We start from the raw sequence: 23844 nt of genomic DNA, 5'->3' as shown, positions 1-23844 counted from the left end.
TGGACCTGGTAGGTATGGAGTATGGAGTTTGGCTTTGTTTGTGTGTACACATTTATTCCAGGCGCGATCAGATTATGTGGCAGGTGTGTGAACGGCGGCCTATGAAGTTTACTTCAAACACAACATGACTAATTTCCTGTCAGGCACAGGAGGCCGATTGGAATGGTCAGCATAAAGTATTACTCACCTTTCTCCCTGTCTTTCAGGGTAGTTTGACCATTTAAATGCTAATTATTCCAGTAAGAAAGCTGAAACCAGACTAAACTATCCCCACAGACAGCTACGACTCTCTTCCAGATACCCCACACACACACGCACACTGTAGACCAACTCGCAAACAAACAATTTCCCTCAGTGAGCCTCAGCAGCAACACCTGGCTTCTCAGATGGACCCATTTCCCAGCAGTGTGTGTGTGTGTGTGCATCTACTTGCGTGTGTGGGTCTTTCAGGGTCGTTCCACTTTATTTATTTGTTATCTCTCTCTCTCTGTCTGTCTCTCCCTCCAGGCTTGGCCATTGCTAAGAAGATCCAGATCACTGACTTGCCCCAGCTTGTGGCTGCTTTCCACAGCTTGGTCGGCTTGGCTGCGGTGCTCACCTGCGTGGCAGAGTACATGATCGAGTACCCCCACTTTGCCACCGACCCCGCGGCGAACCTCACGAAGATCATCGCCTACCTTGGCACCTACATTGGCGGAATCACATTCAGCGGCTCTCTGGTGGCCTACGGCAAACTCCAGGGTGAGAAATGAATCACGGGTTTCCACTAATCCCATTTTGTTGATATGAAATGTGTTCATTGTACAGTTGATGATCCTTGTTACCAAAGAACAAGGTCAAATATGAGCAGCGTGCGGACAATGCATGCAGAAGAATCAGTGGATCAGTAAGATTGGCAGTGATCTGTTTTGGAAAAAAAATTGCTATAAATACAGGATGCATATATTAGGGAGATTTTAACAGAAATGGCAACAAAAGACACATTCAAACCTCTGATTATCACATTGCATAATCATGTTAAACTCATTATAGTTATTACTATGGAATGTACACTTCACAAGCAACCTTTCTCCCAGCAAAGAAGACATGTTGCACCCAGCTGCCGCTGTGTGTTGTCTCGTGATCGTCAAGGAGGATTTGATTAATGCCTACTGGTGTTTCCATTCTTAGAGCCTACAAAGTCCTGCACTGTTAAGAAGTTATTCATTTTTTTACCCAAAATGTTTACTTTTATTGACTTGTTACTTTCTGGAGCTGTATTGATCTAAAGCTGAGATTTCATTAGCATGGCCTTTGAGAATGATGAGATGGGAAATGGCGAGCTTGGCCTTGTGATTTTATTTTGCATGCATGTTATGTCCATTTGATAAGGCAAGAAAAATGTATTGAGACAGAAGGCAATGAACGGTGCACAAAGCATACAAAAAATGCTATGAAATATATAGATTTCTTTAAAACAATCACTTCAACAAAGCAGATAAGAAATGCTTAAAAAACTAGTAAAATGAGGTGAAGTTAGATCTATTATTTTTAGAAAACCCATGATAATGATACATATCAGGAATCTTCAGGTGTTCAGGAAGTTTGTTCTACATGTTAGAAGCAACTAAAAGCTCTGGAATGCTGAATAAACTACTTCCTGAGGGTATGAGAGGGTAAAATGTTTCATATCGCACCAGTAAATCTGAGCTGTATTTTGACCGATGATTGTTGGCTGCTCGTCTTTTTGAATATATATATACATATATATACTTTTTAAACCTTTTACCAACCTTTTACCTTACCCTTCAACCTTGGATACAATATTCTGATTCCTAGGCTGAAAATATCAGCTGAAATTGCACTAAATCTTCTTCAATTACAATTGTGTTGACATCGAGTGTGAAACATGAGCTGTAATATTGGCAAGGAAGATTTACTGTATTGTGTTTTTAATTGCTCAGTCATACTGTGTTTGCCTACATGGCGTCATATAACTTACTGGCTAATGCAAAAGGGGAAAATAAATCTCTTCAGGTTCATTTTGCTCACGCCAGTCCCGGTGGCTGCGCTATAATTCTTTGACTCCCAAATGTTGCATAACAACAACTTATGCATGAACATTATTAACACGTCTTGAATGGAGCTGCTAAAAGATAAGAATAAACATGAACTTCACTGTAAATTTTTCAGACATCAAATGTCAGCAGTGTGTGATAGCAGTATTTTTTTTTTTTTTTAGAAATAATTCCTTTACTTTCCTCCACTTGCAGGCGTTTTGAGCAGCGCTCCCCTGATGATTCCTGCTCGCCATGCCCTCAACGCCGGTCTCATGGCAGCTTGTGTCGGCGGGATGATTCCCTACATGATGGATCCAAGTTACATCACTGGCATCACCTGCCTCGGATCAGTGTCTGCCCTCTCCGCTGTCATGGTACATTGTTTGTGTCTGTGTGCGCTTCTTCAGTGTCTCGCCCAGGGACACTTCGAGACAACGGCATAGTGACATAAACCACACACCTTGAGATTGGAATAAAATATCTGCAGTGATGTATTGTCCCATGCTGGAAGACTGAACATATAAAAATGCTTCTAATAACTTAAGTCGTTGCCAGAGAGAAGAAGTAGGTTGAAAAAGTTAAGAGGGGAAAGAAGCTCAGCACTGACAGAAATGGAGTAAGTGTGAAAAGACACAGCGCAAAGGATTTTCCAATAAATGTCAATTCGTGAGGTTTTTGCAGAGGAAACAGTTGCTGCCCAGAAATTCAAAGCAGAGCAAATACGGCACTGCTCCCTTCGCGTATTAAACCTGTTTCAGTCGCTACTGTTGAGTCACATAAAGCTTTTCTTTTTTAGCACACATTTGTTTGTGGTATTCTCAATGTTTGCACTTCTATTTCTCTAGGAGTATATAGCAACTATTATCAATCACTTCATCTATGATTTTATATCAAACTTCAGATGTATATTGTTTCGACAGTATCTAATCGTGGTTGCGATCGCCAGAAAATCTCTTCAGTAAAACAAATGTCAATCAAGGTTCCATCAAACTAATCAATGGCTGGACTCATTTGTATTGATTTTCATTGCATTTTTTTTTTTTTTTAACTAAAAGCTCTCTTGTTAGTTTGTGCAATCAATAAATGTATATAATTTCACCAGAAAATGAACAATTCCTCTCGTTTCCTCCTGCTCGTCCTCAGGGTGTGACCTTGACTGCAGCTATTGGCGGCGCCGACATGCCGGTGGTCATCACGGTGCTCAACAGTTACTCAGGCTGGGCGCTGTGTGCCGAGGGCTTCCTGCTCAACAACAACCTGCTGACCATCGTTGGAGCTCTCATCGGCTCGTCTGGAGCTATTCTGTCATACATCATGTGTGTGGTGAGTGGACAAACACCGATACGTCGCCCCTTTGTGTCTCTGACGCATTGCGAAATTTCAAAGTGACGTTTACGGCCTTTAATTGGTTTTGTAGGTCAGTGCACACTCTTTAGGTTCGCTGTTCCTCTCGTCTCCACCAGGAGGGACTCTAACTTTATTATTGTTACAGGGTTATAGTGTCTGAAATCACAAGTGCTTGGAATTGCCAAATCATTCCTATTTTCAATTATTTTCCATTTACAGTCAATAAAATATGATCAGTGGTTCATATTTGAATTTTTATTTGTAGGAGGAACAAAATGAGAGGGTGAAGACACTGGGGTACTTGGGGAATTTAAGCCTGCAAATTCTGAAACACAATTAGTAGGAGGCCTCATATGGTGCCTTTCTGAGTACATTGAGATACAAAATACTAAGGAAAACATAAAAGGGGATAAGCCATAACACGCTGCATGCCAGATTGAAGAACAGAACTGTGTTTAAACTACATATAAGCAAAACACTTTTTTTATGTAATGTTTCTAGAGAAACAATGAAATTTCAGATTCTCTTCAGTCAGTGATTCTTATTATTATTTTAATGTATTCAGAAATGTCATTGCTAATAGGAAAAAAAAAAATTGTTGAGTTCAGCAAGACAAGTTTCTCGAAACTATCTTAATGGGGTGACACAATGTATTTCACGTGCATAGTAAGCCCCAGTCAAATGTTTGGGTTCTTCATCATAAAAATATAGTTCCCCATAATCCGGACTGTATGTCTGAAAACCCAGCTGGCGTGTCCATCTGTTCTGTGATGGCCAGTAGTCGAGTAGTAGCTGCTGCAGCACTGTACAGTAATTATATAACTTTTGCTTGGCTACGTAGCAGAAAAGAGCTGTACTGTATCCTCCAGGAAGTTGCAGTGATCAACATTGACTTAATCCGGTTTGTCGAATTCAACCAGCCCCTCTTGTTATACAAACAGTCTCTCAAACACTCAACAGTCATGAACTCATGTCTAAGCATCAAAATGTGCAATTAATTGTCACTGCAGTTTGCCGATCTGCAATTTTGAAAGGAAAATATTTAATTGAAAGGAAACAGGAAGTTGTAGCGTTCAGCTTGTTAACATTTACTTCATCAGTCATGTTGAATTTAACCAACCACTTATGTTACTCTGTTATGGTTGGTCTGCCAAAGATCTTTATTTAGGCTTTTATTTAGAAACAAGATTCCTCCAGACCCTCTCCTGTTGATGTCCGAATAAAAAAGTAACAACGACGCATGTTTGCCTTGTTCGCAGGCGATGAACCGCTCGCTGGTTAACGTCATCCTGGGAGGCTACGGCACGTCTTCCACGGGCACAGGAAAGCCCATGGAGATCACCGGGACACACACAGAGGTCAACGTGGATCAGACTGTCGACATGATTAAAGAGGCCCAAAACATAATCATCACTCCAGGTTAACACACACGCACACACACACACTGAAACCTTGTACATGAGTGGAAAAAAACATGGCACTTTGACTTTGCCAGTGACTTTTTTTTTTTTCTTTCTTTCCATCATTGCCAAAGTGCAAGCTTTGTTTATTTAACCCTTTCCTGACCCCTGTTACATCACCATATTGCCAGGCTAATTGACAAGCCATGGCTGAACACACACACACACACACACACGCACACACACGCACACAAACTCTCGGGTCTCTGTGTGGTCGTCAGGCCCTCGTAAATGGACGCACACTCCACAGTGCCGTGTGCGTGTGCTTCTGGGTTTGTGTTGACAACCCAACATAAGACCCTCCAGATTTGGTGTTTCGGGGTTAAAGCGTGGTGTCCAACCTTCGTTCCACCTCTGTGATTCTTCCTCACTTCACGTGTTTTCAATATTTGACTAGATAAATGTCTGAACCTCTCTTTTGGACTCGCGACTGCTGTTCTTGGCTCGGATGCTCTGAAATCATTATTGTGTGGCCCAGTGACATTTTAGCCCTCTCTTCAGATTGTTGTAAACCCGTCATGCTTCCAAAGACTTGTTTTACTCAGGTGGGTACATGTAAACACAGACTAAAAGGCATCCAGCCTGCAAATTGGCGATTATAGTAGCAATGCTGACTGCCTGTACACAAAAACTGACTCTTCAGAGGAAACCACCGCAATTTACAAGAATTGCAAAATTAAAGTGGTCACATGGTCAAGTGAAAAAGAGGCGATGCACAAAGAGGCATCCAATCTCTGAAAATAATAGCGGACAAAGAGAACATGTCTTGACAGCTCAAACCAAAAACAGGCACCAAAAAAATGGATTTGAAAGAAGTTGGCAAAATGAAGCTATGGAAAAGAAAAATTCACCGTTTTTGTTTTTGAACTCTTTTCTCCAAAAAAGGTTTGTGACCAAACGAAGCAAGCAGCTCATAAAATATCAGGCATTTCTTTGAAATATTACAAAACCCTGTAAATCCCGTTTTTGAGCTCTTTGCAATGGAACAGAAGATTTATTTTGATCTCGGTGTACAGTAGTTCCACTAAATCATTCATCAAAATGCAATCTGATGGCTCATATTTGTTACATTGGTCTATAACACACAACAGCTAAATTCTGAACTCTTTCCACTGCTTTCATACTCTATAGTAAACTGCTGCTGTTGCTCTGCACTGGCTCTGTCATTTCCCTTGTTTCCATTTTGACTATTCAACCTAATTGGAGCCGTCACACTCACTTTGCCTGATTGACATCTGTGGAAACGGCAAAGCCCCCGCCTGGTAAACAGAACTGTTTTCCAGACTTGATCTGGCCCATCTCTGCGTGGTCTGGGTCCGTTTGTTTTCCCTATAGGAGCAACTCCAGAGAGACGCATGAGGAATAAAAAAAATTGTTACCGAGGGGAGGAGGTAAACAAAAAAAGCAAAAACCATTAAATTGTTATGTCGCAGTTTTCATGGTAGGCTTCTCTCGTGCCAATTTTGAAATCTCGTCGTCCTGATTGGTGTTTTGTAACTTGACAGTTTTTGACTGGTTGTTGTGACAAGGCTAGTAAACACCACTGGACCGTTTGACATGTGTTTGTGTGTGTGAGAGAGATGATCTGATAAAAATCAAGTGCTGCAAACCACCGTTATTAAGCAGGAGCAAAGTTCAAGGCGCACACACCCACACACACACACACACACACACACACACACACACAAAATACTGTATTGTCCAGCGTGTGCCATTTATTAAAATATAAAACCTCTGGTGACTTTGGAAGGACGTTCAAGATTTGTTGTTTGAAAGTTTCAAACTGACTACAGACATAGTTTGTAGAAATGAGGACGTGCGTAGTAATATGGTCATTTATGTGATAAAGCATTAAGTTGTCAGATATTCGAGCAGTGAAACCTTTTGGTGCATTTGTTCTCCAGGTTGTGGAGACGAGAGTTTAGATTAGTTTTTTTCTCCTCGTATTGATTGATTTCACTTTTTTTGAAAGGTTGCAAAACTTTTCAAAATATCTGTCTGCTGGAATGATGCGTATTTTTCTAGTTTTTCTTAAACGGTCTGTGCAGATGGTGCAGCTGATCTCAAGAGACAAACGAAAGGGTTATTCCAGACACAGACACCATTAAGTATGATGAACGACGGCGACATTTGACCGCCAAACATTTACTCAATATGTGTATTTATTCACTGCCTCACTTCTTCCACTCATTAAGTGCTTAAACCTTAACCACGCTTTTGGTTTAGACTTCATTGAAGCTAAAAGATGAGGGTATTTTTCAGTTCTCATGGTTCAGGATGCGCCTCTGTGCTCTCAGCTCCCAACAGCAAGTTGATTTACACAGTCTGTTTTCTCTGAATTGGGTTTGGATATAATTTTCTTCTTCTTCCTTAACTTTAGGTTATGGCCTCTGTGCTGCAAAGGCCCAGTACCCCATTGCTGAGCTGGTGAAGACTCTGGCTGAAGCCGGCAAGAAAGTCAGGTGAAACTAACATAAATTAAGTTTGTGGGCTTTTTTTTTTTTTTTTTCTCCCTTTTACCCAAGAGATGAACCAGTTTGGCGAAGAGCTGCAAAAACCCACAAGTAGCATGTTAACAAACCTGTGCATCGTGTGAGAAGGAAGAATGAGAGAAAGGAAATGCGAAAGCAGGGAGGGGAAGGACAAGGTAGAGCGGAAGCCTGCGTAATTGTCCTGCCTCTGTCGTTTGATCCTGGCCGTTGCAGCTGCTGCTGCTTAGCGCATTTGTACTTGATTAGAGGAAAGTGGGTGGTCAGAGGAGAAGAAGGGGGGGGGAGAACCTCCTTAGTCCTGATCTTTCTCCTTCTCCGAATTCTGTATTTTAATCCGGTCACTCGACTTGTCATTTGTTGCTGCTCTGACCAGTCTGTGTTAAATAGCTTGTTTCTTATTGAACAAACTGGACCGTCCTGGGAGTCCATCAAACTTTAGACAAGCTATTAAAAGTGCTGAGCAATGGCAATAATTACCACTTCTATACTATTGGAGTTTGTAGCATTCTATTCTTTTAACCTCTGGAGGACTGAAGCCTCTGTAGTCTTGACTGTGTGGAGCAGCATGAGGGCAGAAACTGACTTTGCTAATATATGCAAGAACCAACCTTTCATCTGCCTAACCTCTCCAAACAAACGACAAAACAAAATCCCTAAATATAGCTGGCATCATAGCAAAGTGGTTTGAAGCACAGAGAAGAAAGAAGAAGGGGGAAAAAAAAAGCAGCCCACTGAATTCAGTGGCTGGTGTTAATTTTCTATCTGATGACATGACATGGTTAATTGAGTTTGAGAGCTATTTATACACACACATGCACACACTCTCAACAAATAATCCATGTCGAAGGAGTGCAGTGGGCCCGTGTAACTATAATCAAAAGTCTCTCAACTTCAATTTGTGTGTCTGGTCCTCCGCCTGGCTCCATTTATGTATCAATGCCACTTTTCTGCTCTCCCTCATTGATGTCTTTCTCCAATTTAGAAAAGGCTAAAGTTATTTTAAAGTATTCATTAGAAACTTTTTTTTTTTTTTTGACACAGGTTTGGTATTCACCCGGTGGCGGGCCGCATGCCCGGTCAGCTCAACGTGCTGTTGGCTGAAGCTGGTGTCCCGTATGATATTGTGCTGGAGATGGAGGAGATTAATGAGGACTTCCCAGGTAAGAGTTCCCGCCTCCGGCCTGAACCAACCAGAAAGGTAGTGCAGTTTTGCAGTTTGTTTTGCACAAAGCATTTCAATTCCAGTGCAATGGCAGCGGGTTTTAGACCAACGGAGTTGTGCTTTTCCGCTTCAGCTCCCACGCTGTTTAAATAGCAAATCTTCCTGCACCCACCTGTGAGCCCACGGACATGTTGGTGATCAGCTACACTGGCAGATCTGGGAGGGAGCATAACGTGTTTGCTCTCTTGACTAATTCTAGCAAAGTATTAAGTCAACAGCGCTGTGTGTTCTTGTCATTTCAAGGACGCATGCCGTGCACCTACTTGGACGAGTGGCTCACGATGTGCATCAACTGTGCTTGTTAAACTCGAAGGTTTTGTCAAAACATTATCAGGAGCAGAAATGTTTGTGGCTTCCAGCGAGGACACATTCCTCCGAGTTCACCTTTAAATATCTGCGGTGAACCATTCGAAACGTATTTAAATTTTAACTACAAACTTGCATTAATTCAAATCTGATCATGTTTCAAGAGTAAGTTCCTAAAGAGACATCATTATTGGAAAAGGGACCTCAAGTAGGAAGTAGGGGACAAGTAATGCTGGAAAAAAATCCACTTGAGGTTAGATGGACACTTTACTTGTCATAAAACAGCAGTTACAGTCTGTTAGCATCAGCAGAAATGTGCACTAACAGCGACTCCGTATTCTATACAGTGATCTGAGACGCATCTTATGTTGGAATCCATTTTGTGTCCGATCAGAGACCGATCTTGTCCTGGTGATTGGCGCCAACGACACCGTGAACTCAGCCGCCCAAGAAGACCCCAACTCCATCATCGCCGGCATGCCCGTGCTGGAGGTCTGGAAGTCAAAGCAGGTGAGACATCTGGCGTGTGCATGTGTGATAATAAGATTTGTCCCGAAGCTCAAAAGAACGGGAAGGAATGCGCGGTTTTACAACAAGTGGACCGTCCGCACCTGCGGAGGGGCCTCCATTAAGAGATGCACTCAAATCGACAGACACGCTCACACGCGTACTCTTCACTCACTCAGGCAAGGAGTTGTTGCAGTTCCAGGTGCGGTCCCATCCTGAACGCATTAGTGGTGACTGTGTCCGTGTGGAATGACAACACTGAGCGCGTCCCACTGGCACTGCCCAGCGTTTCATACGGTGCTTCCACTAGTTTCTGCACACACTTTCCCCAGGGGAAATCAAAGAGGACGCTCTCCCAAACCACACACGCTCATTACTCGGGGACCCACAAAGGGGCCCCGAGCACACGTGCATTTGCTATTCATTTGAGTTATTTTTAAACATGTATCCAATGTATGTATGAGACCAATTGTTTAGGATATGTATGCTATGCGTCTCAGATAATGTATAATATGTTCTAATGGCGTATGAGGGCAGGAACAGACCTTGTTGAGAATACGTTACTCCTCTTCAGAGCCTGACTCACATTCTGCAGGCCCACCCAACTCTCACCACACACGCTTTGTCTCGTGCCAAGTAACAATTTTTGGTTGAGTGCCAGACTTTCTAAAGTTTTGTACATATTATTGTTACCAGCAGTTTGGGTCCTTAGGCGATAGAACCCAGAACTCATCTCTTGCTCTTTAGATGCTTTTAATTAGACATTGGTAGGGCTTAAGATAAATAGCGTACAAAAGTTGTAACTGTTGGACTTTGACATTAAAGGTGATTTTCTAAGGCAGTTTGATGCTACGGTATTACATTTGAGCTTTAAATAATTTATTCTAATTAATGATTTTACCCTCCTTTTTTTTTTCTTTTCATCATGAATTCAATAGAAGAAAGACCTCCCTGATGTCCTCCCAGGGAAGCCCACCCCATACCTTGAAAACCACTGATCTAAACCAGATAGTCATTAATAAGTAGAAACGTCAATCTTATACAATGTATAGGAATCTGGTTTTTCTCAATGGAAGAGTAATGGACAAAGCATTTATAAAACATGCACGTAAACATAATTGAATAGTACTGGTTACTACTGTACCATAATATTTAGAATGGATGTTGATCCTTTTTAGGTTGTATTGAAAATTCAAAATCCAGCAGTTTAGCTAAGTTTATATCTTATCAGGTTTTCAGGTTATTATTTGATGTTTAGCTTTTCTTTAAAAAAAAACGTATTCTATAAACTTAGTCCCGCTTGTTATTACCTTGGATATCATTCCTCTGCCAACCGGGATTCGAACCCAATCAAAGGTCAGGACTTTATTACCGCCACAGGGGACACAAAGCAGATTCAAACCATTGGTTTTATTCCTAAATCAGTTAAACTGTGCTTGTCGGGGAAGGTCGAGGAAAAAGAATTTCTTCGCTACGACTCGGTTCCGTGGTGTTTTCCATCTCTCACCGGATCTCTTCTCTTCCAGGTGGTTGTGATGAAGCGTTCACTGGGCGTGGGATACGCTGCTGTCGACAACCCCATCTTCTACAAGCCGAACACGGCCATGTTGCTGGGCGACGCCAAGAAGACCTGCGACGCCCTGCAGGGCAAAGTCCGCGAGGCCCAGAACCTGTAACGTGGCCCCGGCCTCAGACGAGCGCCTCCACCGAGAGCGCACGAGAGAAGGAGCAGGCGGCAAGACTGAATTTCCGAAAGTACCCCATCTGTCAGGTCATCTTTGTCCAGTTGTACGAGGGCCAACTGAGCAATGATGAAGCTAAAAGTTGTTTTTGGTGAACCCTTTTTTTGTCCATCTATAAATAAAGGTTTGTAACAAAAAGAGCAGAACAGTGCAGATTACTTTTTTTTTGCCCACTGATGTAAGCACAGGATGTTTTTTTCTTTCATTTTTTTTTTCTCCACACAGGTTTGTTTCGAAATACAAAAGAAAGGGTACGCCAAATATACAATGATGTAATCTGGGGAGCAATGGACCGAGTGTCGCCTTCATTTTAGACACAATGATGTAAAATAACAATCAGCGGTGTTGATAAATTGACGTGTTAGAGATTTCACTGTTAAGATGTTTTAGCAAATAGGAAATAGCTCGAAGAAATCATCACAATCAGTCTTTACTGTCTTTGTACTAAAAGAACAACGGAAGTGTATTCATAGATGAATTGGAGTAGAAAGTGATGTTGGTGAAACGAACCTCTGAACACGTTCAGCACTAATATTTTCCACGCTGTAAAGACTTTCCCGCCTCTTTTTCCTCCAGAGATTTGAGTTTAGTTGTTGGAACTTTTTTTTTTTTCTTCTCGCTGGTAAATAAAAAGAAAAAAAAAGCAAACTAGTGCAAAGTTTTTTTTTGTTAAGTTCTTTCAGTTCCAGTTTTCTACTGTATTGAGAGATTTTTGTATTCGGTCAAATACTAATGAGATGTGTGATTAGTCACAGAGTTTGCTTTTTTTTTTTTTTCTTTTTACTTGCATCTGTCTCGTCACACCCGCCGATGCCTCAAGTGCAGAAATCACACTTTGGTTCCAAAACACCTTTTAAATAAGTTTCTTCTGTCAAGCTCGCAGTGCAATAACAGAGCCGACCTTAGTGTGTGAGTCTGCAGCTGGCCCACCGGTAAACTGTCGCAGCTCTGATGGCTGAACAGATTTTATGGGTGTTTTTGGAACCAGGTGTGCTCCTTCGCCCTGTGTGGTTCTGATGTTGCAGTACATGTGATGCTGTTGGCCTTAATGGTGAAGAAGGGTTCGGGTTTTTGAAGGAATGTGGCTCATCCACTCCGACGTGCGTCCTCATTATTGCTCTACGGGGAATGAAGGATCATGTAAAGTAGGGCCAGATGTTAACCTCGCTGGTGTGTAAAGCTGGATCAGTGATGCTGTTGTTTGATTTAAGTTGTTGCCACATTTCAGAACCGACGTCATTATCAAGTTTGTGAACTTAAATTGTCTTTTTTTTTGTTCTTTTCTTTTGGTTTTGGTTGACTTTAATAATTGCCATCTGCACTACCTTTTGCCAACCCCCCCCCCCCCCCCCCCCCCCCAACAAACACACACACGATCAGCACAAATAGAAAAGGTTTGGTTCCCCGATAACCACATGAAAAGTCCAAAGAAGATTGTTGGGAAAGTGCATCTCCCTTATCCAGAGCATTTTAATCTTTTTCTTTTACAATGACAATACAGTAGGTGATGTAGTACGAATGTATACTGGCGCATAGTTTGAGGAACAGTATTTCATGAGGTGACATGTCGGCAGTTGCTTTTAGACATTCATCGTTAACTTGGTTATCCAATGACCTGATGAGTTGACCATGACAACTATCCTACCTCTCCATACCATGACTAATAACTTTCCCCAACCAATCTCCTTGTGCTGTGCTGACGATCACATCAAAACACACCTAAACAAATCTTTTTTTTAGCTCCCGTTTTTCCTAAAATCAGGACCTATGGCCTTCTGTTTTTGTGTTCACGTTGCATTTTTCACCACCAGACCTCACATTGCTTCCTAGTATAAACCTTGTGCTTTCCAAGTGTAGAGCTGCAGATGTGCTCCCCAGGATGGTCTTTCCGCTAATATGTCAATTTGCACAAACAAAAGCAGTCGTAGTGAGTCGGGACTATCAAATTCTGCCTAATATTTGTACCTTGTCACCATTTTTGAGGTGTTGATGGAAAAAAAAAAGTCGTGATGATTTCAATTATTTGCCCTAAGCTTTGTATCGTCTTCTGAAGGAGAGTATTTTTGTAAACCGGCACCGTGTTTGTGCAGAGCAGCAGCGGGGTTTTGAAGTTGTACTATGTTTCGATGCGCCATGTGAGGGAGATGAAATGTACTGTGAATCTGTTTTTTTCCCCTCGTTTGTTTATCATGGAACATTTTCATCCCTAATAAACCTGTATTTACACTAGATGTTGCCTGAAGGTGTCTTTTCTTTTCTCCCCAGTTTCTACCACTGGAAACACCATAATCTACAGGGTTATATTTGTATCAACTGCTTTTCTACTTGAGAGAAACAACATTCAACCAAACTCATGCTGCAAATCCAGTCAGTAAATGCACCCGGGGGGGGGGGGGGCTAAGCATTTGATATTTAAAGGTATGACATAAAACAGAATTTGAAGAATCCAAATTTGTGAATCCTAATAAATTCGCTGTGTTTCTGTTTGGGTCTGTAATCATCTTGAATAGTTGTCGACCAATATCCCGTCTGAAGGTTTTCCCAGTTTTGGTTTATTTTTCTTGACAACAGTCAAAGTAATATATTCAGCTTATTCTAGCTCAACATACTTCATATTCTTGTGTTACATTTGTGATGATTTGCATCATATTTGCAGACCGGGTGGGATCAGAGTGTCTCCGGGTTAATGCTTTCCAATTAGCCTATTAGCAGGAGCAGCAAAAAAAAGCTTTAATGTGGTGGTGCCTTGCTCCAGTGATTATACCCCATTTTCTATCCAACACGGCCTACATGCTGCCTTGTTTTCATTCTGGAGATGACAGTGCAACCAAACTGTTGCTGCGGGGCGACATCTATTCAACTTCCTACCAAGCTGTTTCAAACTGCCATTGAATCCAGTACTGCTGGGAGGGGAACTGTTTTCTGACAAGCAGCCTGGTTCAGCTGGAATATAACACTAATTGCTTAAAACAGAGGAATATATCTTCCACTCACTCATGGGGAGGCAGACATTTAATTGTTCAACCAAGTAGTTATTTTGTGTCTCTCCGGGGCTCCTTGAAGCTTTGGCCTTGATGTGCTCACTTAGTAATCCCCGTCTGAGTAGGAAAACCACCTCAAAGTGTCCGCCCCGTTACAGAAATGGGATCGCATGAGTCTGTGATGAGGGTCACGACAATGACTGAAATGTAAATATGAGTTTGTGTGACATTTTCACCTACAAGCGGCACTTGATTGCTATTCATCAGCAGAGAGTAAGCTGGAGGTACTTAGAAGGGGAGTGGTGCCCACAGAGATGGAGCAGATTAGACCTCCGCTAGATTTATGAACCTGGGGATTGCATGTGTGCGTGATGAGGGTGGCTTCATCTCGTAACAAGTAGCATGCAGACAGGCTGTTATCTGCCTTTTAGGCTCGAAGAGATCTGAGGAAAACTGTCACTCCCACAGGGGAGGTGAGATGCTGCGATAGTGTCTAAAAAAAAAAGAAAGAGAAAAAACAGGTTGTGAAATTATTGCCCCGGACTTTGTTTGTACTGCTTTGTCATCCTTGTTTTTGAAGCAACATCTTTCTGAAATCCTTATCTTAATGACTTTGGGTCTTGATTAATGTCACGTGCATATGTGTGCGAGTGAGTGAGAGAAGAAGCATGATGATACAAGAGCTGATAAGTGCTGAGGTGACAGCCTCCTCAACTCCAGCTCATCCATTGTCACACTGCCAGTATTTACTCAGCGCGCTGAAGAAGAGCCAGCATGTTCCAGACACAATAAGCCTTCATCCTTGTTCCCTGCAGGGATAGTCTGTCTTCCCCCAAAAAAGAAAGAGCAACACAGTTTGTTTTCTCTGGCCTCGCATGCAATTTGATGTGGAGGCTATTTAATTATTTATGACAAGACTGTGTTTTGATGAGTGAAAATCTTTGAACCTCAATGATGAGTGTGTGGAGTCTATGTGTCTATCTATCTATCTATCTATCTATCTATCTATCTATCTATCTATCTATCTATCTATCCATCTATCCATCTTTTCCACCAGAATCTGTTATTTTCAAGTCCATCCACCCTGCCCAGCTCCAGATTTTTTTCATCTCCCCCCCCCCCCCCCCACCCTCTCCTTGTGGGCCTCACTCATGGTGTTTATAGATTGGAGGAGGCATGATTTTTCCTGTTGCCACTGCTTTCTTTCATTATGAAGGTCCTCCTGCGCCTGGACGACTTCCACCATCGTGACTGATGTGGTCTGTTTCTCGGACCTGTCCTCCCCCGCTGTCATCCTTCGTCTTCTGGCTATCATTGTGCTCAGGCCACTGCGGCCTTAGCTTTCCAGGCTTCCTCCACCACTTGGTCAAAGTTCCCCTATTTTTTTTATTTTTTTTGTAGAGCTTACAGGAATGAATCAGTTTTGCTCGTGTTTTTAGGTTCCTCTCTGCACTTTTAACAGCTCAAATGTTTTATTCATGCAAAAGTGAATACATGTGAGGATGTCTTACATTCAACACCTTATTTATTGACTTTATTCTGTTACTAATTGAATACAGGTTGATGCGATTATTGAATAATTTCTTTCTTTAAAACATTGTCATCTCCGGGAAATTGTATATTCTGGTCAGTTCTTTTTTCTATCGATATTTCCTGAACATTTTAAGGAAAGTCAAATGATGAGGTGCACTTCTAGCATGAAGAAAGTTCACTCCTCTTTCACCTGTTGTTAATTGTTAATCAAGATGTTGAGGACTCTGCTCCACCTCACCAAGCCAAGTACTTATGTTTGCTGCAAACACTACTTAGAAGGTAAAATGTTTCACATATATTTTGTGATAATTTGATTATCTTTTGTCTTGTGGGCTCACTGGGCTTGATTTGGGCCTTTCGCTGAGTGTCTATCACTAGACACTCAGCTCAGTAAGAATGCAACTCATTTTATCTCATTGACTTTTTGCACATTTGTATCTGCTGCCATCTGTTGTATTGTCATCGCAGAAGCCATTTAAAAAAAAATGTTTGGGTTTCTTTGCTTGCCATTAATATTATTGCATTGTTGTTGATCGTCTGTGTTGTTACTGTTTAAGCCTCGTTCCACATGAATTATCTCCCGTAAATCTTGTGAAACCATTGGCAAACAACGTTTTAGTGGTATGGAAATGATCCATGTCATTGTTGTGAGCTTGAGGAGTTGGACTTTAAATCAATCTTATTGAAACAGGCCTCAGGCTTGGTGGTGTATTTGATTGTGTGATGAGCAGCAACTCCAGACTGTGTGTGTGTGTGTGTGTGTGTGTGTGTGTGTGTGTGTGTGTGTGTGTGTGTGTGTGTGTGTGTGTGTGTGTGAGAGAGAGAGAGAGATTCCCTTGTGTACATGAAGTAATGGGTGTTGAAAGGCATGCAGATGAAACTATGTGATTGAAGAGATTTGTAGCTGGGTCCTCCACCACAGATGAAGCTGATATGTGTGTCAAAAGCCAACCAGAAGATGTTGCCGTACTGTGACAAAACTACTCCGACGAGTCTCCTTACAAAATACCCTTCCTTCAAATCCTTGAATTATTGTTTTTCTGCATTGTGAACTCCTGAACCTGTGAGGGGGCTGTGTCTTATTAGCCCCGCTCTCATAACAAAAGAACACCAAATTGATAATCCTAATAACTGCAGTTACAATTTTGCATCAAATCATATTTATTGCAAAAAAAAAAAAAAAAGGCCTCAGTCCACATGGGTTTAGTGAATCATAATCAGGTAAAAACCTGGAAATCCTTCCAACTCTTTTAATAGTACACCATCATCCCTCATAACACACTTTGTTGTTTGTGCAGTGTCCACTAGTAGGTGGGATGAAACCGCCAACTTGTGAGAGACAGGATTCCTCTGTTTCCATTCCTCATATGAATGCAGACTTTGTAGTCAACAGGACAAAATATTGTACAGGAAGTGCTCTGGTTTCTGTTTGTTGTGGTGTGGCATGGTGATAAACAGTCAATGTACTCAATTCATTTGGAACCATCAATTAATGACGGATGATGATTAGGAGCTTCCTTCATTTTTTTATTTTTTTTTATTTAAGTCAAAGGATAGTCACAATGAAAGCCAATAAGCTTCAAGATGGAGCTGTAAACGGCAACACATGTCCATAATAAGCTACAGAGCTTCCAGAAGGTTAGGTTTCCATTTGGCTCATGGGCGCCGAGTCTGATGCAAGAAGATTCAACAACAGTAAAATAAAACTGATGGAATAAAAATACAAAAAAGACAGGAAATAAGTGCATCAGAATGAATTGAGGTGAGCAAACCCACTTGACAATAGCGCTGTCATATTTACCGTCTGCAAATTGTGAAGCAAATATACACAAAGCACTGAATGATGTGATGAATAACCTCACGCTCTTGACCATCTTGATCTTCCCCCACAAAGGAGCAGTCTGTACTCTCTAGAAATAAACACAAAGAACAAAATGCGACCCGGAGCATTTGCTAATATGAGCTCCTCTGAAAGTAATACCTCATGACCGAGGAGTTTCATTGGAACAGCCTCACTAAACTGCGGTACTGGTGTTGTTGTATCTGCAGGTAGTGTGATAGTGTCTCGTCCGTCACTCGCACCATGAACTCAAAACTCTTTAATCCTTGATCTCGAGTATGTTCCCCTCTCCTAATGTCTAATCTGATCATAACAACAGCTTGTTTGGAAAAACTGTGCTATATAGCAGCATTTTAAAAGCCCCCTGGATACACCCGCCCGTGGATACACACGCAAGTATATACAGTGTCTGCCCCAGACTGTCCTGAAGTCGTTTTGACTGCGACAGCCAGAGATAGATGTGGACACACAAACCTGGCCAGCGACCAAAACAACTGGCCTCTTTACTCTTTGATTGCTGCTCAGGGCCAGCGAACATAAACACTCTAGGAGTGTGTCCTTTTAAGCTGCTTTTATTGTCCAGCTGCTTCTCAACCTCTGGATGTAAATTGTTGAGAGCATGTGATGGAAGGATGAGGGGAAAGTAGGGTAAGGTGGTGGGGAGAAAAGAGGTGAGGGCGGTTAATGCAGTGGAAAGAGGCGAGGAGTCGGTGTCCTCTCTAGAGTAAGGTGGAATCATTTAGAGTGGTTGTGTGTGTGTGTGTGTGTGTGTGTGTGTGTGTGTGTGTGTGTGTGTGTGTGTGTGTGTGTGTGTGTGTGTGTGTGTGTGTGTGTGTGTGTGTGTGTGTGTGTGTGTGTGTGCGCGTGCGCGCGCGCCTATATGTTGTGTGCCGTCACAGCAGAGCATCAGATCACAAACTTCAGAGTAATAAAATGTTTATTGAAACATCTTCCCAGACCGCTTAGCCTAGGTTTGTTATTGTCTTGTGGTGAGTCGAGAGTTGTAGGGGGCAAAAGAGAAATTCAAAAAGAAACAAATTGTATTTACACTGTTTAGAAAACCCTGACTTCTGAAAATGAAGACAGGGAGATCACGAAAAGCTTTGAAGTCGCTGCAGCCTTGCTGTGTCTGTCCGACACAAACACCGGCATGAAAACCTGTGAAGAATATGACATGGATTATTTTTTTCTGCTGTTGGGTTAGTAGAAGAGATCTTGAGAAAATACGCATTTCATCTTGTTTACTTGGATCATCTGAAATAATTGACAGCTTTTCATGCCAGCTTCTCTGTTAATGGTTTTGGCCATCATTTGCAAAGAATTAAAATGATCGTTGTTTGACAGTAATATTTTCTGTGTAGAGTTGACATGTTCTCCCTGAGTGCCTTGGTTTTCGATGTACTCCAGTCTTCTCCCACAGTGGAAAAAAAAAAAAAAAAGCATGTGAGTTTAACTGGTGACTCTAAATTGCTCATAGGTATGAATATAAGTGTGTGACCATCTACCTCTGTGTTTGACCTGTGCTTGGTCTGTCCTGGTCTTGCTGGTAGTCAATGGGGAATACATTATATCTTTTCCTCTACGACCATGCTCTATAAATCAGACTGCCCCATTCTTGGTCACCAATGAAATACCACCCAGTTTCAGTGGTGTGCAGTAAGGGGCAGCAGGGTGGGCACTGCCAGCCCTATCAAAAATTATTTTTCTTTTATTCCTTTTTTTTTAAATAATTAAAAAGTGATTCTGAATTCTGTGCCCGGAATCAATTAGTGACTCTAGTAAGTTTATCCAGAAGACGACTGGTTACATTTTGTTGAGTTCAAATCTCCTATTTCCTCTAAACGCATCACAACTCCTTTCCTCTGCCGGGGGCCAGCAGTAACTTCATTGCTAGATATGTCTCTTTCTCTTTTGATTTAGTTTCAATGTAAACGCCCAGATTAATTTGTTTGATTGTTAACTTGTATTAGTTTGTTTACGCACATTTGACTGCCCCCCCCTTGTATTTATGTTTTGTTTGTTTGTTTGTTCTCTTTGTGATTGACGTTTGCATGCTTAGCCACCGTTAGAGTTTTGTAAATGTTTTTGTTCAATAAAAAACAAAAACAAAAAACAACTTCATTGCTCCCCTCTGATCAAAACAGGACGCGGGTTAAAATGTTGAGTGACAGTATCATCAGCCAATCAGATTTTGATGTGTTGGCGTCGTCATTGAAATGAGCTTGATTGATTGGCCCATGGGCAGGCGCGTGATGACGCACTGTTATAATCTGCTACTCTGGAGTGATGATGGCGGGTAATTTATCAGCAAGACCGGATGGCACGATAGCGGACCTGCTTCGGGGACCTTTTTCAATTGTGAGTAGAAGAAGATCGACACCAGAAATGAATGAACTAACTCAGACCAACAAAGGCTTTGTGTGGCATTTTACAGCAGGATGGATTTAATCTCCAAGTGACGGGTGATTGCTCGTTTATTATTATTATTATTATACATTTTTTTTTTTTTTACTTTCTCTGGATTAGATTTTCGCTGCTGTTGGCATTTGGTGCTGGGTTTAATTTTATTTATTTTTTTATTGTATAGTGGTGTTTCCCATACAATCGTGCACACAGACAGATAGGCGCACATGCACGACAGTGCGCGAGACTGGCACCGCCCCTTCCCTCCGTGCAAACCTTGGAAACACTGGAAAATGAGCTGATGGCGAAGCTGCACAGTGGCGCCGTGACGTGTTGTGGCTGTTGATCAGTTGTCATGTTGGTGTGGATTAAGTATTGATGCATAATAGTGGCCTTACATTAGATTCGGATTGTGTATTTACAGTAGGACATTATGTGCGGACACGGGGGGCATTGTGTTTTCTACTTTACCTTTCATTTTGCTATATCCTGTCTGGAATTCTCCCCTGCTTTAGAAGTACAGATGCATGTTGGTGGCCTGCCTCACAGAAAAAAAAAGACCCGGATTCTCTTCTTTGCTTGGCCCTTTCTGTGTGGAATTCGAAATGTGTCCCCGAGCATATCTTATTGGTCATCAGATTTCTTCCCACGGCCCAAAAGCATCACTCTAAAGTGGTGGCCATAAATGTGAATTTGTTGGTGTTTATCTCTCTGAGTCAGCCAGCTGATGGACTGCTGATCTGTCCAGACTGCAACCAACACCAAGCTCGAGGACTTCAGCCACTGTGACCCTCACTTGTATAAAAGATGGAGGTTGAACTCTCACAAAGTGCTGCAACTCTTCAACACTCCTTAAATTTCTTTCTAGATTTCTTCTTAGACATTTCAAATAGATGTAGATTTCCTGCCTCTAAAAGTGGGTAATTCTTACAAGAAATAAACACTTTTACAGTCCGTTTATGGCTTTTCAAAGTGGTATAACTAAAACTTGTCAAACAGTATAAAGGTTTTATGACTGAAACCAGCATTGAGCCAACACACAACTCAATTTCAGTTGGTGGAAGTTATTATCCAAGCACCGCTACTTTAAGTCTGGTGCTAATATAAATAATTTGTATGGTGGTACTTTGAACAGCTCTGTCTCTGTCCTGTGACATAAACTGCTTTTGCCCGCCGTCAGCTGGGTTCGACCTCAGCCCTGTCCAGTGAAGCTGGATGAAGTACAATAGAAGATGAATGGATTGATGTCTCGGCAGAGAAATGTGTGTTTTTGTGTATGTCGGGGGGGGGGGGGGGGGGGAAGAGAGAGAATTTTGTTACAAGCTACTGTGGTTAATCCAGTCTATTCTGGTTCTTGTTTAATGGTCCACCATATTGCACTGTTTTAATGTTTGTTGGTCCTGGACGATCCAACAGCGAGGCAAAGAATAACGGTGTAGTATATACCATAGTGTCGTTAGATTTATAGCTGCTTGCACAGTTGTACAGTGGCGATGTGCCTCTGTTCTTCCAACAACAGTCTATATTATACATGGAGCTTTTCCTCCTTGCTGTAAAGATGCGGTTGTCTCTTTTGACACGAGAAAGGTTAACTTTCTGTTTACTTTCAAACCTTTTATGGCTTCTTCTCTGGCTGTGGATAGAATCTAATCTTTCAGGTTTATTATATGGACTTGGAAATAGCATGCTTTTGCTGCAGGGCATTCCAGGACAAGCTTAAATAGCTTAAAATAAAAGTGCTCTCAAAGATATCTTATACTGATAATGGGCCTTTTTGTCTCCTCTGGAAACCAGCAGTAGAATCTAATAATAAGACGGTGGTTTATTACAACTCAACTCTCAAAACGTCAAGTACTCCAACTGAGTTATTTTAGATCCTTGACACATTTACTGTGAATACCAGTGTGCAACATGTTTGGTTCCTCAGATAAATTGTCCTTTGTGGCATTTAGCAATAAAAAAAAAAAGTATCCTGATTTTTTTTTTTTTTAATTGAAATTGGTTATTTCTTCTATACTTTCATTTTAGATGTAAAACTGATTTATTTTCAACAAAATACTGGAAAATTAGACTGCTAAAACTTTGGACCAGGAGTGTATTTATGCACGAATTTATTATTCAAATAATTCAAGCCTCACACAAAGGTTCCTCCCATCTATCCCTTTTGTTTGCTTCACTTTATGAATATTATCACCTTGTTAGTGAAATGTTGCAAATTTCTGTTTCAACTTTCACAAAACTATTTAGTTCTTTTTCTCTCGGCAAACTTGGTTCCCATGAAATCCCTTTTCAAGGTGTTAAAACAAAGTGGTGAAAATGAGAGACAATAACAAGAGAAAAGAACACACAAGTGATGTTGGGTAGGAGAGGACAGGTATGCGAGGCAAATTTATTTCCATAGCACCGTTCAGACACAAAGAAATTCACAGTGCTTTGCAAAGAATCCAATAAAACAACACAATATCATAAAAAGAGCAAAAAGTAAATGAAAATATAGAGGAAAGCTTGAGTGTATACTGTTTCAACGCCTGATTTAAAAGGAATTGTGTGTCAGCAGGACGTTTGTCTCACAGGTGAGGAGTAACTAAAAGCTGCTTCATCTTGTTTGCTTCAGACTGGGGTCATTGAGTCAGCCTCTACCTGACGACCTCAGGGCTCTGGATGCTTCATCGCAAAAGATACTTCACACCACGCCATTACTCTCTCAGCCTTCTTGACGGTGATGTAAGTGTTTTCTAACACTTCTACTGTGTCTCTTTGTGTTGTGCCTGTGTTGGCGTGGCAGAGAGGTGACTAAAAGGCTCTGAACAAAAAAAAAAAAAAAGAGGAAGAAGTTGAAGGACAGAGGCTTGTGTGTCAGAAAACTAAAGAAAAGAGCATGGTGGATGTGTGCGTGTGAGTTTGTGTGTGTGTTCGCTTTAGAGTAAAGGCTCTTCAATGGGAGTCAAGTATCAGCTGGGTAACCTCCTCAGTGTCGAGATGGCCTCATCAGCGGCGTGCACAAAAGAGAGATCGGCACAAAGAGAGAAAGAATGAAAGAGGGATAGGGTTTCACAGCCGAGCCAGAAAAAGGGAAAACATATCTTTCTCCTCCCTTTCTCTCTCTGTCTCGCTCACTTTCTGTCTTCTTCTGGGTGTTTGTAAGACTACAAAGGCAGAAACACCTGAGCCCCCTATACGGCCACTACTGTGTCACAAAAGGAATGCGCCACTTTGTGTGTGTGTGTGTGTGTGTGTGTGTGTGTGTGTGTGCGCGTGTGTGTGGGTAGCTGGACAAATGAAAAACAGCAGAAGCCAGCATACCTGACTTGTCTACCTACCTGAGCGTCTTTGAACGCTCCCCAGCTGTATGGTGGCCCATTCAGTGATCGGTGTCTCACCTCAAGTGTTTGATCACACCGTCTGAAGCAGGATCTGATGAAATGAACAGCAGGAACCCCCCCCCAGAAAGCATGTTTTTCTGACGACACACTTTATACACAAAAAACAAACAAAAAAAAAAAGGCAAATTTCATGCTATTGCTCTTTGAAACTTTGCACCTGCGTAGTTTCACACTCGGGTATTCTCCTGATCTTATGTTTTTACTGTACAGATGTAGAAGAAAGCAATTGAATAGAAATGATACCCACATTTTCAGATTACTCTCATTTGTGAAAATGTGAAGTTTTGCGGTTTTTCAAGTCTCTCAAGTCTTTTTCAAGTTCTCCCACAGTCCTGATGACCAACCCGAGAAATCCTGAAAGATACTATTGGTGAGAGAACATGGCGTTTCAGACAAAAGGATGGATAATACCTAGTTGTTTCTCACTTCCACTGTACTCCTCAGTTTCCATTCATTCATTCATTCATTCATTCATTGAAGTCTCTTCTCATCAAAATTAACAACACGCCCCTGGAGAGGCCTCTGTAGTTGCTGCTCCTTCTGCTACTATTCCAATATCTATGGTGCTTCTTGAAGTTGTGAAGTCAGG

The 23844-nt window shown here is 41.6% G+C and overlaps 1 protein-coding gene across 1 annotated transcript in view; it reads left to right on the top strand.

Annotated features, from left to right (window-relative positions):
* The window catches only part of nnt (nicotinamide nucleotide transhydrogenase), a 34864-nt gene extending 21518 nt beyond the window's left edge, over nt 1–13346 (top strand). The window contains exons 15-22 of the mRNA XM_080510218.1: nt 508–741; nt 2253–2413; nt 3183–3362; nt 4646–4805; nt 7227–7308; nt 8380–8498; nt 9261–9376; nt 10900–13346. Coding sequence (XP_080366344.1) covers nt 508–741; nt 2253–2413; nt 3183–3362; nt 4646–4805; nt 7227–7308; nt 8380–8498; nt 9261–9376; nt 10900–11049 — 1202 coding nt within the window. The 3' untranslated portion in view covers nt 11050–13346. The remainder of the gene's footprint in view (nt 1–507; nt 742–2252; nt 2414–3182; nt 3363–4645; nt 4806–7226; nt 7309–8379; nt 8499–9260; nt 9377–10899) is intronic.
* Nucleotides 13347–23844: the final 10498 nt, after the last annotated feature.

The sequence above is a fragment of the Blennius ocellaris genome (assembly GCF_963422515.1).
Source record: "Blennius ocellaris genome assembly, chromosome: 15".
NCBI lineage: Eukaryota > Metazoa > Chordata > Actinopteri > Blenniiformes > Blenniidae > Blennius > Blennius ocellaris.
Note: the sequence above shows the minus strand (reverse complement) of the source record. Positions and strands in the feature narration are given on the sequence as shown.